The sequence below is a fragment of the Leucopleurus acutus genome, assembly GCF_964270905.1.
Source record: "Leucopleurus acutus genome assembly, chromosome: 1".
Classification (NCBI taxonomy): domain Eukaryota; kingdom Metazoa; phylum Chordata; class Mammalia; order Artiodactyla; family Delphinidae; genus Leucopleurus; species Leucopleurus acutus.
This window is the reverse complement of record NC_139142.1, coordinates 93,054,229-93,072,326: the sequence shown is the minus strand read 5'-3', so window position 1 is coordinate 93,072,326 and position 18,098 is coordinate 93,054,229. Positions and strand designations below refer to the sequence as shown.

Genomic DNA, 18,098 nt, shown 5'->3' with positions numbered 1-18,098 from the left:
CCACAGGAACTCACACACTGCTGCTGGGAGTGAAAATTAGTGCAATCTCGCTGGAAGCAATTGGCAGCTGTGCTACAGGACTCGGAAGTTGTGTTCTAGGTATAGAACCTGGGAGGCTATTGTGTGTGTGCACAAGGAGACACGACTGTGGACTTATTTGCTTGCAAAAGTAGAAATAATGTAAATGTCCATCAATAGGAAACATGGATAAAGAATATATTCATATAAGCAATGAAATGACTAATTAGATAAATCTTGCAAGAAAGATGTTGAATGAAGAGATGCAGAAGGATCTGTGCAGTGTGACACCTTTAACTGAAGTTTACTGAAGTTTAACTGAAGTTAAACTTCAGTTTAACTTTAACTGAAGTTTACTGAAGTTTACTTAAACTGAAGTTTACAAACACTCTGAACAATATAATGCTGATGCATGCATACTCATGAGGCAAACGTATAAAAACTTGGATGAGACAAAAAGACACCTCGACTTCTGAAGTGCAATTAGATCTGAGGAGATAGAAGGGAAAGAAAGGGAGTTGAAAACAAAAGAAAGGGAGTTGAAAACACCCCCGCCTCTGTCTTTGAGGGCAGAATATTAAGATTTGTTCCATCTGGGTGGTGGCCATACAAGTAGAGTTTGTTATATTATCTTCTGTTTTGTCTGTATATTTGAAATGCTTCATGGTTTTTTATTTTATTTATTTATTTTTATTTATTTTTATTTATTTATTTTTTTGCGGTACGCGGGCCTCTCACTGTTGTGGCCTCTCCCGTTGCGGAGCACAGGCTCCGGACGCGCAGGCTCAGCAGCCATGGCTCACAGGCCCAGCCACTCTGCGGCATGTGGGATCTTCCCGGACCGGGGCACGAACCCGCGTCCCCTGCATGGGCAGGTGGACTCCCAACCACTGTGCCACCAGGGAAGCCCCATGGTTTTTTAAAACAATTCTTCGGAGGAAAAAAACAGCTCAATCTCCATCTTAAAATGGGCAATAATTCAAAAACACATTTAAACTAATTGATGTTTATCACCTCAGGAATGGCAGTTTAGTGTGGCGGCTTGAAGCACGGGACTCTGGGGCAGTCTGCCTGGGTCTGAATCGAGCTCTGTCACTTCCTAAATGGTAGTTTTAAACAAGCTGCTTAATCTCCCTTTGCGTGGTTTCCTTGGATGTAAATTGATGATGATGATGATGATGATGATGGTGGTGGTGGTAGTGATATTAGTACATGCATGTTAAGTTGTTGCAAGGATACAATGAGTTACTGTGCATAATGCACTATATACATAGACTCTATTTTTATTTTATTATGCCTGAGTATGACCTACTATTCAGAGAGACACTAGTTTTTTTTAGATGCAAAAGAGAGTGGGGGAGGGGATGAATAAGCTTTGTTTAAAGAAATCATGTAAGTAGATGTTGTTTTTAGTGATGATTGCTCTTCTACTGCAGTGAGACAAAAATATCTCTCAGATCTCCAAAATTAACCTGTTGAGTTGGAGATGATTCACCCTGCCCCCCCCCCCGCCCCCCCAGTGACTTCTCAAGTATCTGCTTCAGTTAGCTCTGGTAAGTAAAATTATCACTCATTCACTTTTCAGAGCTAGCTGTAAAATCAATATGAAAAACAAAACCACCACGCAACTCTGTTCAAATATATAGAATGCCCTCTAAAGATGAGAGCTACATCTACCTTCAAGTTTTGATGAATAGGTAGTATTGTTCTATCACATCATAAGACTGGCTTTTTTTGTATTTAAGAAAAAAATTATGAAATGTAAATCTTGTTGCTAGATAGGAATTTTAATTGAGGCATAATTACTGTCTCAAATAAGTGAGAAATCACAGTCATTAGGGAGCCAGGGAAAATCTTCTAAAAGCAGATGCAGGAAGGCAAGGATTGCAGGCTTTGTCTAGATTTGATTTGACTCAACTGCAGCTCTCTTACTAGCCTCGTAGCTTTGAATGAATTACTTAAATCTGCTGTTCCTCAGTTTCCTCATCTATAAAATGGGACTTATTACAGTCTTTCTTTTGCAGACCTCTTGTGAGGATCAAATACATAGTATATACTACCTCAGGTACATAATCTGTGCTCAGTAGTTAACATTATCTCTGACATGATTATTAATTGAACTATGAATCCCTCAGTGTGAATGGATGGGTGGATTGGGGGCATCTACGACAAAATGAGATAATGAGCTGGAAGGTCTTACAGCTGGCCCTGCCAACATTTCTTCACTTCACCTGAAACGATGTTATTTCAAGGCCCAGGAAATTTTTTTGAAATGAAAAAAAAAAGAGTCGTCATCTTGAATGTCATCAAATGCTGGTTTTAAAGTGTAATTACTCAGTGTAAGGTGTCACAATGATCTGAATCTGCTTTCCTATAAGAAACACCCTGTTTTGTCTACTGTTGCATGTCCTTTCTCAGCACCCTAAAACATCCAGTATTAGCTAGGAAATTTCATCCTATCTGGTCCCCACAAAACACTCAAATCCTCACTCCTGACTGCTGGATGAATGAATCTCTAGGACTGAGCAGCCACCCAGGGCAAAGCAAAACTCTGTGCCTGTTCCCAGGCCTGACCCAAAGGCAAGATTTCAGGGGCACCCAAGCCCGAGCTAGAGCAGGACGACTGGCCACATGAAGGGGAATGCAAAGTGGTGAAGACTGGCTAATGCAACACCCCTCCCCTGCATTTGGCTGTCTCTAGCAATTCAGTCCTTCCTCCTTCCACTCTCTACCCCAATCCTACTGTACCCAAGCCTGCCTCTCACTTCCTATCCTCATTTTAAAAGAATCCATTTTCTTGGTGGGGAAGGAGGGGCGATTTGGTGGTGGGCCACGAAGGGGAGAGAGAAGCCCTAGGAGGGCTATCGTGTGATTCTGACTAACTTGATCCCCAGCAAGCTTTGAACAGAGAGTACATTTTAACCACTGAAGTAGGAATTTGCATTTTAAAGGAATAACCTGTTTATCCCTCGGGATCTTTTTATTTTTTAACATCTTTATTGAAGTATAATTGCTTTACAATGGTATGTTTGTTTCTGCTGTATAACAAAGTGAATCAGCTATACATATACATATATCCCCATATCTCCTCCCTCTTGTGTCTCCCTCCCACCCTACCTATCCCATCCCTCTAGGTGGTCACAAATCACCAAGCTGATCTCCCTGTGCTATGCAGCTGCTTCCCTCTAACTAGCTATTTTACATTTGGTAGTGTATATATGTCCATGCCACTCTCTCACTTCATCCCAGCTTACCCTTCCCCCTCCCTGTGTCCTCAAGTCCATCCTCTACATCTGCGTCTTTAATTGGCTAATTATTTAGGGAAACTAGGTCTTTTCACCATCAATTGCTTGATGGATAGGGACATGGTTTGAATGGGGAAATGGGGAACTCAGGGTAGAACATGTTGAGTTGGAGGTGCCTACTGTACAGGCTCATGTGACCATCTCTACCTAGATGCCCCCCCGGAACCCCTCGAACTCAGCGTACTCAGGACTGAAGTCATCTTCCCCACATATGCTCCCAGATGCCTGTTTCAGTTGGTGCTGCCTAATGTTCCCCACCCCACATCTCCCAAGCTAGAAGAAGCACTCAGCATCACCCCTGACGCATCTCTTTCCCCCAGAGTCACAGTCTGTTCCTTATTGCCTCTCCCCGTCACCCACAGGACAAGCTAAGATCAAAATCACAATATGGCTGTCTTGCTAATTGCTGTGGCTTCCTACTGCCTTGGGGAATATCTCGAAGCAAGTAAAAGTGTGTAAAATCCATATTTCAAATCATCTTATTAGAATTTTTGAAATTTTTATAGCCCGTTTCTTGTTTGATCTGACTAGATCAGTACTTTTACCTTATAATTTAGCTGCAGAAAAGCTCTTACGATGAGGAGGATAATCATCAGCTCTGCCATGTTCTTGCCATTTACTTGTGCTGGCATGATTAGTGTATTGTCTTCAGGCCTCAGTTTTGTTTCTTGCAGGAATCTTTTGAAATCATTGGTCCATTTCATAAGGGTTAGTTTAGTTAGAACTAAATAATATAATCAGTGAGTCTGTTTAACCAAGCACACGCAAACATATGCCAAAAAAAATCAAAACTGCTGAAAGGCAACAAACAAATGAGAGAGACACACTAAAATACTCCCCTACCCCCGGGAAACAGGGGGATCTTCCCCTCTTTCCTTAGAATGCCACACACCAGTGGGTCCCAAGGTTAGCCTGAATGTTAAATATTAGTAAACCTTAACCCATCTCATTAGAAAACAAGGAAACAGAAATAAAGGTTCTAATGTTTTCATTTTGCACACGCCCTCAGAGTGCCTGGTGGAAGCTGCTGCCCTTCAAGTCACGGGGACCCACTCACAGGACCCACAAGCTGCTTGCTTCTTATTGCAGGCAGTGGAAATCTGGGGACCTCAGGTCTTCTCAGCATCAGGGGTGAGCCCAGGGGACATGTCCTCAAGGCTCTCTTGGAGGGTGGGGAAGAGACCAAACCTAAGAAAGCCTCAAGGGTGTGCTGGATTAACTCCCAGTCAGAAAAGTCTATTTCCTATCCCTCCTAGGTCATCTAAGTTTTACTGTGATGCCTTTTAAATTATCCCAAAGTACCTTTCTTAAGCCTAGAAAATGCCATCTCATTCAAGTATGACAGGGATTAGACCTAAAAGGCATTTTTCATGAGCTGCCAAGCATTGATCATTTTCTGTGGGGGGAGGGAAGGATCAAGATTTTGCTTGTCTCTAACTCAAAGATCCTACCATCCCTTGACCATTTCACTTCATTGTACCTCCTCTCGTGCCGTCTTTTTTCTTTAATACTCCGGCAGTATACAAACCACAGTCTTACTATACAAGGGAAGGAAAATGTTCTCCAGTTTGACTCCACTGGAGATGCAACACCTCAGTTAGTCTTTCTGGAAACTGTAACAGTGTTAGGTTTGCATTTCAAAAAACTACTTAAGGTTCCTTAATAATTTTGTCCCCATAGCTACATAGGGGCCTAGAACTTAAGCAGAGGCAATGTCTTCTCTAGAAGGTGTTGTATCCTTGTCATGGATATCCCATCCTGCAGACCACCTCACCCCCAGAGCCAACCCCTTCCTTATCATTCATCCAGAGAACCCACCATGAAGCAGGAAGGGAGGGGGGAGGGTATTACTCTCCCCCGGCTCCTGGCCCCTTATTGGCTGTGAAGGATGGAGCTTAAGGGACATGACTGGCCCAATCAGCTTTTCTGGGTGCCTGTGCAGGTGAGCAGAAGGATAGGTGCTCATTGTGAAAGTTCACATTCAAAGTAGTTTGTAAGGCTGCTCCGTCTCAAGGAAGCATGCTTGAACTTTATTTCCAACAGTTAAATGTAAGTGATTGAGTGCCAGAAACTTGGACTACCACAAATCACCCTTTGCCCAGGCCTTCCCCTCCCCATGCCCCGGAGACTCCCCTCCCACCTTCCTTGTACTCTGGACCTTCGACTTTGACAGATGGTGCTTATTAAGCACCACAGATTGTTTTTCTCAGGGTACCATCTCCACCCCTAACTTCTACTTAACATTTTTAGCTAACTCTCTTCCTTGCCATTATCCTAAGCCGTTTACAGAAGTGAAGTGATATTGTGTGAGTGCTATTACAGATAACTTTATAATTTTGAAACAGCTATCCATCCTCATATGCTAGTTTTCCACACACTCCTTAACCAGAGGTAGAGAAGTTACCAAGTCCTGAGAGTAAGGAGAGAAGAGCTGAGTCTGTCCCCTAGCCCCTCTCTGCCACAATCCATCCTGGCTTGATGCTCAAAGCTCCTCTCTGGGCTGTAACTGACAGCTGAGAGCCTGTCATCTTTCATAACTATCATTTATATTTCCCGGAATGTATTACTTTGCCCTTACCATGCTGAAGTTCATCTGCCTCTTTTCTGCCCACTCACCCTTGACTTGATAAGATCTTCCTGCTGTTTATCACCACCAGCTTGGCATTTCACCATCCGGGAGAGCTTAGTGTTTTCTAGAAACATCACCTGTGCTACAGCTGAACATCATTTATAGAAGCATCAGCTCAGACTAGCCCCAGCATTTTTCCATGCAGTGAAGGGCCCACTTAAATTATCTTTTGCTTTCTCTCTTCAAACTAGTTCACTCCCATTGTCACGCCATTTTCCCAACATAGTTCTGGTACTTTTTCTTTCCCTGTAATGTTCCAAGGGTGCTTATTCTCAGAGCACTGACTCCATAATCCTTTCATCTGAGCTCCTCCATCAGATTTGGTTGAAGGAAGCCCCTGTTTTTTCCTACAAGGATGAACTTTGCAGCTTTCTCAGTCTCCTCTCCTTGTGCTAGTTAGGTGAGCTGCATAATAATAGCTGCATAATCACATTTTTATTTCCATTCTCAGAGATTCTAAGCTACTGTAAACAATCCCTTACTTTTCATGGCTGGGAAATGGGAACTTTTGTTCAAAAATGGTTAAGAGAATCATTGCTGGCTAAAAGAGTCTTCTTAAGGCTTGTATGCAAGAAAAAAAGAATAGTTTTTGCCACGACCTATCCTAGATCTTCCCGGTGTTTCCCACAAACAAACATGTGCATGCCAGTTAGGCCTGTTTCCCCAGGTATCTCAACTGCACTCCTGACTTTGGCTTCCAAAGCTCACACTCTTCCTCTCAGCCCTTAGTGTTTCTCCCTGATGGGTCACCAACATGGTCCCTCTGCAAAAGGTGGAGACAGAAGGATGGATGGAAGGAAACAAGCCCAAGATTTCCATCTACAAAAAGTCTGCCCCACCCAGCTCTCCCTCAGTGCACACACTCTCCCTTAAATCGTGTGTGCATGTTGGAAACAGTACTGGCTCTCCAGCCCTCCCCCTGGGAGTTGTCAGAGTTGACCAGATTGGTGTCTTGATGTTATTTCATCAAATAAATAACAAAACTATACAGGTATCTTTACTACAGGACCTCTCAGAGCCTTTAATAAGCTACCTGGTATGGCACACCATGAAAAGCCAGCCACAATGTGTAGTCATCTACAAACTCATTTAGCTCACCACAAAACTTTCTCCCATGGAACATCTGATGGGACTAGTATTCTGTAAGATACACATTGGGGCATGCCGTGATCAGTGGGCCCTACCTTCAGCATGTCAGAATCATGCTGAATGTTAGAGAGCTTGTGATTACTGGCCTTACTCCTAAAGATTTTAATACTGACAGTCTGGAGTAAGTGTGGGAATCTACTTGCTTGTTGTTTTTTGTTAAAGCTTCCCTTATAATTTGATGATCTGTAATTCCTCTGCTCTAGCCTCTTGATTGTTGGGCTTCAGAGATTTGATACCTGTGACTCTCCTGAGCCCACACCATAGAAGCTTGTACCTCAAGTCCCTTTGTAGGTAAATAACATGTTCTTTTACAAGAGAAATAGCTGAGAACATATGAGGGAAACCACCCAAGGCCTTTGTGATTGGGGGAAAATTGCTGGCCTGTTTGGATAACTTTAGAAACCACTTCCTGATATTGTAGCCATCCCCACCTATCCACATTGAAGTCTACCTTCAGAGCCCATAGAGCTTCCCCCAGCTGTTCTCACTCATGCCAATTTGGGCTGTTTCACATATTTAAGTATTTTGTTTCATTTGTCTATATTTCTCCTCCCTGCAGGACAACATTCAGAGTAGGACCCAATTAAATATTGGGGGGGGGGGGGAGGACATCCCCCATAGCACTTCTTACAGAGTTGAACAAATAGTAAATGCTCAATAATTGCAGAGCAACCAAGGGACAAAAGAAACCTTGGCCCAAAAGAGACCCCCCCCCAAAAAAAAAATTAAGGTTGACTCTAGAATTTAAAAGTAGAGAAGGGGGCTTCCCTGGTGGCGCAGTGGTTGAGAGTCCGCCTGCCGATGCAGGGGATGCGGGTTCGTGCCCTAGTCCGGGAGGATCCCACATGTCACGGAGTGGCTAGGCCCGTGAGCCATGGCCGCTGAGCCTGCGCGTCCGGAGCCTGTGCTCTGCAACAGGAGAGGCCACAACGGTGAGAGGCCCGCATACCGCAAAAAATAAGTGTGGCAACAAGAGTATACAGCTTACCCTGCTGAGATGATAGGATCTTCAATATTAGGTATGTATCATCTTCCTCCCTCTGGAATTTTTCCTTTGTTACTTCCCTGTTCTTCATTTTTTAGGTCAATGATAATATGTATCACTAGTGGCTCAGAAATAGGGTGACCAACTTGTCCCAAGTTGCCTGGACTTTTCCAATTTTAGCCCTGAAAGTCTACCACGCAGGAAACCCCTCAATCCTGGCAAATCAGGGCAGTTGGTAACTCTACTCAAAAAACACAGTTTTCTGGGACTTCCCTGACGGTCCAGTGCTCCCACTGCAGGGGGCACAGGTTCAATCCCTGGTCGGGGAACTAAGATCCCGCACGCCTTGCAGTGCGCCAAAAAACAAAAAAACAACAACGAATAAACCAGAGTTTCCTGACCAGATAAAACTGAGAAATGCTTTACCACACTCTACTCACCTGAAGTAGTTTCCTAGAGCTACTGTAACAAATTACCACAAACTCAGTGATTTAAAACAACATAAATTTATCATCTCACAGCATTGGAGGTCAGACATCCTAAATGAGTTATACAGGTCTGAAAATCATTGTGTCAGCAGGGCTGCATTTTTTCTGGAGGCTCTAGGGGTAATCTGTTCCCTTGCCTTTTTCAGCTTCTAGAGGCTGCCTACGTTCCTTGGCTGGTGGTTCCCTCCTCCATCTTTGAAGCCAGCCATTTTACATCCCTTCGATCCTCTCCTTCCATCACCACATCTCCTTTTCTGACTCTCTCTCCCTCTTTCACTGATAAAGACCCCTGTGATTGCATCAGGCTCACTGGCTAATCCAGGGTGATTTCTCCATCCCCAAATCCTTAACTTTAGTCATGTCTGCAAAGTCTCTTTTACCAGATAAGGTAACACACGCACAGGTTCCAGGACTAGGATGTGGACATCTTTGGGGGCCATGATTCTGCCTACCATACCCATGCCTCTCTGACAGTTGATAAAACACCCTAATCAATTAAAGAAATATTTTTAAAGTCTTACAAGATTCTGTTTAATGTTGCTTAACCCAGTGTTTTCCAAACTTATTTGATCAAGAAACTTTATTCAGAGAGTACTATGAAAAGTGAAATGAGTCGCTCAGGGAAAGGCAAATACTGTATGATATCACTCATGTGGAATCTAAAACATACAGCAACAAACTAGTGAATATAACAAAAAAGAAGCAGACTCACAGATACAGATAACAGACTAATGGTTACCAGTGGGGAGAGGGAAGAGGGGAGGGGCAAGATAGGGGTAGAGAATTCAGAGGTACAAACTATTATGCAAAGAATAAGCTACAAGGATATATTGTACAACATGGGGAATATAGCCAATATTTTATAATTATAAATGGAGTATAACCTTTAAAAAAAAGAAAAAACCTCTTTACTCCCCTCCCCCACCCCCATCCCCCAAAGAACACCACTTAACATCTCATGGAATGCTACTGCTCTTACAAAAGAGCAGGACTCAAACTGGTGTGCGCACCACGGAGAGACCAGAGACTTTCCATGCGATGAGCAGATGAGGAGAGTTTTGGGGGAACTGATTTATAAATCCAATTCCTCTTTCTCACTTCAATACTCTTTTCTTATATAAATGTATTTAATTTTTTTTTTTGGCTGCGTTGGGTCTTCGTTGCTGCGTGTGGGCTTTCTCTAGTTGCGGTGAGCAGGGGCTACTCTTCGTTGCGGTGCGAGGGCTTCTCATTGCGGTGGCTTCTCTTGTTGTGGGGCACACGCTCTAGGCGTGCAGGCTTCAGTAGTTGTGGCACACGGGTTTAGTTGCTCCGTGGCATGTGGGATCTTCCCAGACAAGGACTTGAAGCTGTGTCCCCTGTGTTGGCAGGCGGATTCTTAACCACCGCGCCACCAAGGAAGCCGCAATACTCTTCTAAATTCATCTGTCAGAGCAACAATCTGAGGTCACAAGGTGGTGAACTTTCCTTCTTTCCACTGTTTCAGTCATGGGGTTCCCACCCATAAGGAATCTTATTGCAACAAATACATTTTCCTGGGTTGGAAAACCTGGTCAAACAAAGGGATGATGTGAAGCTTTGGTGTTGGTGATGCCTCTCTTAATCAAAGCACTATAACCTGCCCCTACCCATCTCATTTGGAGGTCCATTTCCATTAAAACTTTATTTTTTATGTTTAGTATTTATCAAAAGTTTAATACTTGTACCCAATAACTCACTCCAGAAGGAATTTTTTTAAGGACTGGAGATTTTGATCACTGGAATCGTCTTTTAATTTAACTTTCAATATGTATGGATCCTTTGGTTATAGAGAATTATGACGGATTGATCAAGTAAAACATTTTCAAGCATAAAAACAGATATCAAGTTAAAGTTTCTGAATGTCATAGAATAGAGATACAATTTCAAGGAGAAAAAAGAATAATGTAGCAACTCTAATTTTTTTTAACATCTTTATTGGAGTATAATTGCTTTACAATGGTGTGTTAGTTTCTGCTTTATAACAAAGTGAATCAGCTATACATATACATATATCCCCATATCCCCTCCCTCTTGCATCTCCCTCCCACCCTCCCTATCCCACCCCTCTAGATGGACACAAAGCGCCGAGCTGATCTCCCTGTGCTATGTGGCTGCTTCCCACTAGCTATCTATTTACATTTGGTAGTGTATATATGTCCATACCACTCTCTCACTTCATCCCAGCTTACTGTTACCCGTTCCCATGTCCTCAAGTCCGTTCTCTACATCTGCGTCTTTATTCCTGTCCTGCCCCTAGGTTCTTCAGAACCTTTTTTTTTTTAGATGACATATATATGTGTTAGCATACGGTATTTGTTTTTCTCTTTCTGACTTAATTTCACTCTGTATGAGTCTCTAGGTCCATCCACCTCACCACAAATAACTCAATTTTGTTTCCTTTTATGGCTGAGTAATATTCCATTGTATATATGTGCCACATCTTCTTTATCCATTCATCCGATGATGGACACTTAGGTTGCTTCCATGTCCTGGCTATTGTAAATAGAGCTGCAGTGAACCTTGTGGTACATGACTCTTCTTGAATTATGGTTTTCTCAGGGTATATGCCCAATAGTGGGATTGCTGGGTCGTATGGTAGTTCTATTTTTAGTTTTTTAAGGAACCTCCATACTGTTCTACATAGTGGCTGTATCAATTTACATTCCCACCAACAGTGCAAGAAGGTTCCTTTTCTCCACACCCTCTCCAGCATTTATTGTTTGTAGATTTTTTGATGATGGCGATTCTGACCGGTGTGAGGTGATACCTCATTGTAGTTTTGATTTGCATTTTTCTAATGATTAGTGATGCTGAGCATCCTTTCATGTGTTTGCTGGCCATCTGTATATCTTCTTTGGAGAAATGTCTATTTAGGTTTTCTGCCCATTATTGGATTGGGTTGTTTGTTTTTTTGACATTGAGCTGCATGAGCTGCTTGTAAATTTTGGAGATTAATCCTTTGTCAGTTGCTTCATTTGCAAATATTTTCTCCCATTCTGAGGGTTGTCTTTTTGTCTTGTTTATGGCAGCAGCTCTAATTTTTAAAGGAGAGCTTGCTCCTGCCATTTTAAAACGGACAATAATGGATGTTGTATCACTGTGGTATGTGGTATGTACATTGGACACTTTTAAAAGAATAATTTAACACATTGATTTTAAAGTATCAATATTTATAATATCTAGACATTTAATCTACTTAGAAATTCTAACTATTTAACCATAAGGTGAAAAATACTTGCTGTCAAGTTAAAAAATGTGCAAGGAGGTATTAGCTTTTCAAAATTCTTATGGGGCTGTAACAGCAAAAGGTATGATGACCACTGCTCTGGAGAAAACTTCTGGGAATGCTGGTGGTGAAAAGAGCAGGGTTTGGAATCCGGCTAGCAGGGAAGCCTTGGTTAAAAACACCAGCTTCACCCAGCTCTTAGGGTTAAAGCCATGAAGTGCCTGACACAGAGCCAGTGCTTCCTCATTCAACAACAGCTGCCGTGGGCCACCAATGCCCTGGGCTTGGGACGTCCAGTGGGCTTGCTTCTGTGTAAATACGTGTGTGCTGCACTTCCAGAGAACCTCTTCAAATACCTTCTTCTCAAGCAGTTTTTAGGAGTTGTGTCTACAAAGAAATGACTCATTTTTTGATATTCCAGAACAGATCCATCTAGATTCCATTGTTCCCATCAAAATAATCACCTAAGGAGGCATATACTTATTTTGGTGACAGGGCCAAAGCTCAAAGTCTTTAAGTTTCTCCTGTGGAACTGATTTCAAAGTATACAGCACAATCTTTTAAACATCCTTAATGCTGGTAAATATTTGTTTGGGGAGGAGGAATTTGATGTTTTTGGAACAAAGGTTATTTACACAAAGGTCTGGGTGACCATGGTAGATGATCAGACCGGGCAGAAATATTATTTGTCTCAAACTCTGGAAGGGCATAAATCTCACCGTAAGGAAAAGTCAAGAATTACTGTATATTCCCTTCACACTGAAGCTGAAGGGAAAATCCTGGCTGTATCAGGGTCACTTGCTCCAAAGTTGCTTAAAGAGTCTATGGTCTCAGACTTTTAGGAGAGAGCTTCCTGGGGCTGTGGGAGACCCGTGGTGCCTGCTGCTTTAGTTCTGCTGATCCCACTTTAGTGACCCCACTCAAGGCCATGACCCTGCAGCTTACATCTGGAAGAGGTCCATTAGCAGAAGTAGCTGTCCTGGAAAGACCCAGGGCCGAGGGAGCAAGGCTGGGCTGGGAGGGAGAGAGTCAGTCCATGAGGGGATATGCGGCGTATGTCTGAATTGTGTTTAAGTGTTAACTGAGTCCATGTCTGCAAGACCTAAGCACCAGGGATTAATAGCATTCCACTGAGGGGATGGGTCTGAGGTGGGCAGAGGGGGTGGGATATGAGTTGGGGAGGGGCCAGCCAGGATTGCAAAAGCTAGTATGTGTGGCCACCTGTCTGTCCACGCTGCCTGTCATTTCCATGTTGCCACAGAGCACTGGACAACTCTAGAGATCCTAGAGCCGTCAGTTCTCAAAGGAAAATTTATTCTTCTGCAGTATTATTCTGTCATTTAACTTAACAAACACCATTCCATCCCTGTGCCCAGAACTGAGCTAGGTGCTGTAGGAGATGTTGTCTCTGTCCTCCAGCGACTTGAATGTCCTTGGGAAGATAAGAACGATGCACACACGTACTGCTGACTGTCAAATATCAGTTCCAGCTAACTGGTGACTTCATGGAGTGTTCGATCCAATCTAAGACACCATCGATTATAAGATGCCTTTTATGCTCTTAAGAAAGAAGAAAATGCTGCCAATTAAACTGCAAATGGTTGCTTTCTTATTGCTTAGAATTTTAGTTTTATACTTATTGAAAGATCCCTTTTAGACTTACTTGTACATAGTGTTATTTCTTTTAACATATATTGTTCTCATTCATTCATAAAGTGGAAAGTAACAGGGAAATAAAGTGGCTTTGGTTTTTCTAAGCTTCCTCACATTCAGGGTAGTTCTGTACTCAGCCGAAGCATCTTTGCTTGGAACTGTTGATGTCTGTGTTTCCCACAAAATGTGGTTCTGTGTGCCATCGAGAACATTGGTGAGCAACATTTCTTACAAGAGTACTCATGACTTATTCCAAATCTGTCTCCTATTGTGTAAACTGATGCACACACAGGTAATGCAACCACAGCACAACTACCACCTCGCAACAGTGACTATAAGACACATCCCAATTTCCAAGATATCAAACATGAAAAAAAATACATCTTAGACTCAATGAAATATGAATTCTGAGACTCAGTCAAAAACCACTACCATGGGGCTTCCCTGGTGGCACAGTGGTTGAGAGTCCGCCTGCCGATGCATGGGACACGGGTTCGTGCCCCGGTCCAGGAAGATCCCACATGCCGCGGAGTGGCTGGACCCGTGAGCCATGGCCGCTGAGCCTGCGCGTCCAGAGCCTGTGCTCCACAATGGGAGAGGCCACAACAGTGAGAGGCCCGCATACCGCAAAAAAAAAAAAAAAAAAAAAGAAAAGAAAAAATACTACCATGATCAACCACCCAGGTCTGTCCTAAGAATGGGGTTGGCAATGGGATCTCTTAGGCCTGTCCTAAGTAGTAGTTTCTTATCATTAAGCAATAATTTCCTTCTGTAAATTTGCAGAACTGAATAGTTTCCTGGGCAGTAATCATTGTAGGGAGTTCTTCGTGAGCGAATAGAGTCAAGGAGGCTTTTTGCATGAAGTAAGTCAAAAGCATGAGATTTGGCCCGGACATGAGGAGACCACATCTAGAGAGGAAAGAGCACAATTTAAAAGGTTCAAGAGGGTAAACAAGCATGTCATGTGGCAAGCACAGTGGAGTAACCGGGCTGGGGTGGGGTTCCATAAAAGAGTCGTGGGGTATGAAGGCATGAATTTTTGCTGTAAGAACGTAAGTTCAAGTTAGTATGTTTCACTTGTAGAAACATAATAATCAGTTCCAGTATTTCTATAACTTTTATTTCTTTTCTTACCATAGGTCCTGATGTTTTTAGTTCAAAGAACCTTGCCCTTCAAGCCCAGAAGAAGATTCTGAGCAAAATAGCCAGTAAAACTGTGGCCAACATGCTGATTGATGACACCAGCAGCGAGATCTTTGATGAGCTCTACAAAGTCACCAAAGAGCACACACACAACAAGAAGGAAGCCCACAAGATCATGAAAGACTTAATCAAGGTGGCAATCAAAATTGGGATCCTCTACCGGAACAACCAGTTCAGCCAGGAGGAGGTTGTTATCGTGGAGAAGCTCAGGAAGAAACTGAACCAGACGGCCATGACAATCGTCAGCTTCTATGAGGTAGAATACACCTTCGATAGAAATGTGCTCTCCAAGCTCCTACATGAGTGCCAGGACCTGGTGCATGAACTGGTACAGAGACACCTGACACCCAGGAGCCACGGGCGCATCAACCATGTCTTCAACCACTTTGCTGATATGGAATTCCTCTCCACCCTTTATAGCCTGGATGGAGACTGTAGGCCCAACCTCAAGAGGATTTGTGAAGGAATCAATAAATTGCTAGATGAGAAAGTCCTCTGAATGCCTTCCCTCCTCCTGGACTTGGCTGCATTCATGTTACAGCACCCAGCGTGTTCCAGGTGAGAATCAGGAAAACAAGAAGAAACCCTTGTCAAAGATGCCCATGTTCTGTCCTGTTCATCCCTCTGATGTTGATGCTAGATTGAGCTCAGGTGTGTTTATCACCTAAGCTCTCTGCTGAGGTCTGTACTTAAAATCTCCTTTGTTTGCAAGTCCAAAGGACATCTCATCTATTCTAAGCAGAAAAGCTGCCCTACTCATCTAGGTGGGCCCAGTTCATCTTGTGGAATGGAAGGAGCCCTGGACCAGGGGTCAGAGGACATGGGTTTGGTTCCCAGCTCCATCAGTTACAATTTTGTCCTCTGGATCCTGGAACCATCATGCCCACCTGCCTACCTCCCAGGGCTGCTGTGAAGATCAAATGAGATTATGTTCATGCTTTTAAAAACTAATAAAAGGTCTAACTAGTTTCTCTTTGGCATGTGGCAGGGATCAACCTGGATCTAGACTATTAAGCAGCAGAGAAAAGAACAATAGTTTCTAATGGGCTGGGTTTGCAATTTGTCTCTAGATGTGCTGTTTCAAACAAAATAAAATGAATCCAAAGGTGTGAAAAAGTATAGCTGCAAATTGGAAAAGTATTTTTCAAGAGCTATGTTTTTTAGGTCTTAGATGTGCAGGTTTATGGTCCTGCAGAGGGAAACTTTCTGGGGTGGGGAGGGGGAGAGTGGAGAGAGAGTTTCCCACCCATCATGCAGAAGCAGAGAAGAACTGTGCTCCCCCTGCCCCTGCAGGACTGGCCTCTCCCCATCTGAGGGGCACCATCCGGGAGGCACAGGGAAGGTTTATGCTGGCACGCACAGGAGAGTTGGGCAGAATGAAGCCCTATCCATCTTTCTTGGTCTTTCACAGTCATTCTGTGCTGTTTTCTCTGGTTTGTTAATAAATTGAAATTACCCTTCAAATAAGAGGTTTTGGAGTTGTGATTCAAAAATCAAATTCCTTGGAGTTAGATACAGTGTTAGGAATAATGGGATTGAAAGGAAGAAGACAATGAAGAGTAAGAGCTTTGCACTCAGACCCTAAGGGAAAGTAGCCCCTGGGGTAGCACGTATAGGGTGGAGCCTGTTCCCCTGGTTAGTAGGGAGCTAGTTCATAGACACTGTGACCGCCTTCTCTGAATGTCTCAAATCCTTGCTTTCACACAAAATATTTAATGCCTTATAACGTTGTCTGGAGGACACCACCTTAAGAGATTTGCCCTTCCATCATCACCTCCTGTCCTGTTATGCTTCTCCTGTATCTGATGATAATGCAAAAATACTACATTAGCTCAGCCCCATGGTTCATCCCACCCCATGGCCTCTCTCTAGCAGAGATGGTTGGTGCGAGGGTGTGAAAAGATGGTCACTGAACCTGCTGTGGCCATTCAGCCCCAACTGGCTCCCATGTCAACATCAGTATAAAGTATCCTGTTAAGTTCTTCAGCTACCAGTATTCAAAATTACTTCACAGGAAGGATGTCCAGTGGGGAATAGGGAATAGTTAAGTCAGCCCCTGTCTCCATGTTTGACAAACATGGCCCAGCCCCTTCTCACAGTCCCGAGGACAGAACAGTGATGCCCTGTGCACATCTGGGCTGGGGAGGTCACTGGTCATTTAGGCAGTGCCCGTGGAAGGTACAGGCGACAGGCTCCTCCCTGCCCACCTGCCACCAGGCAGCAAGCAGCCCAGCCGTAGCCGAATTTTCACATACAGAGTCCTCCTCGATGCCTGTGTTGGTGTACTTGTCTGATGAAGGACCGCTTTCTAGTATGATGGATGGTTCTAGAAGCAGGTTCTTTTTTCACTAAGTAGGTGGACCTACCCAGAGAACTCAGCCCTGCCAAAGGAATGGGTGGAACTGTCTCCTGTCCATCTGAGACACAGCAGGGAAGAAGGCAGGATCCCCAGCCAAAGAGGACTGCGGGTTCTCCTCTCTCCACAGGTCACGGCACAGTGGGAGGTTCTGAGCCTCAAGCCACTGAAGGAATGGGGTGCAATGACGGTGTGGACCAAAACGTTCTACCACCTTAGGCTTCTCCACTGAGGCAGCCAAAGGGCGCTCTACCACGAGGCCAGCCAGGTGTGTCTCCATCTTATCAACAGTAGCCAAGGGAACCTGGGTTACCCAGGCACAAGTAACCCACCACGCCTCTAAAAAGTCAACACCTATCCCGTGTATGCCTTTCAAAAATACCGCTGGCATGTAAATTCATGTGATGATTGAGTGTCATGGGCCAACAGAAAAGCTTACAAATTTCAAATATTTTACATAACAATCTAGTGGCCAAGGAATCTCATTATTGGTTTATCCTGAAGACTCTAACCACGTCACTTAGTGCCCCTAAAAAGCTGTTTTGGTTGAAAACAATGTGACAGAGGCCAGCAGATGCTTATAAAAATAAGACTCTGTAGACATACATTTGTGCTTGGAACTCTGCACTAAATTTTCGATAGTGAAAACCCACAAAAGCAAAGTTACAATATCTACATGTAGGTGGCACCTTAAAGAAAACCGATTTCAAAAGAAGCAACAGTCCTGAAACACTCACTTGCTCAAGCCCCACGCAAACTTCAGAGAGCAATGCCTGGCTCAGCAACCCAAGGGCAGAGGCAGAACCCATTCTTTAAGGGTTGTGGGGGTGGCAGGAGCAGTTTCATCTGGAAACATCACTGAGTCTTCCACCATCCCTGAGCACTCAGCTCTGTCCCCAGGGGAGGACACCACCCCTGGTTGTGTCCTTCTTTGTGTGTCTGAACCTACAGAAACACATTCCCTGCTGGCTGTGCCTGCCATGTGTCTGTTATCACTCTTCTTCCCTGTGTTTGCATTTGTGAGTCTTGACACCCTCAGCAACTCCAGGTCTCTGCTCAGTGACA

General features: G+C 43.8%; 1 protein-coding gene across 1 annotated transcript in view; it reads left to right on the top strand.

The window, feature by feature from the left end:
* The window catches only part of TNFAIP8L3 (TNF alpha induced protein 8 like 3), a 40,336-nt gene extending 24,208 nt beyond the window's left edge, over window positions 1-16,128 (top strand). Inside the window, exon 2 of the mRNA XM_082850601.1 lies at window positions 14,614-16,128. Within this exon, the coding sequence (XP_082706727.1) occupies window positions 14,614-15,176 (563 nt within the window). The 3' untranslated portion in view covers window positions 15,177-16,128. The remainder of the gene's footprint in view (window positions 1-14,613) is intronic.
* The last annotated feature ends 1,970 nt before the right edge of the window (window positions 16,129-18,098 follow it).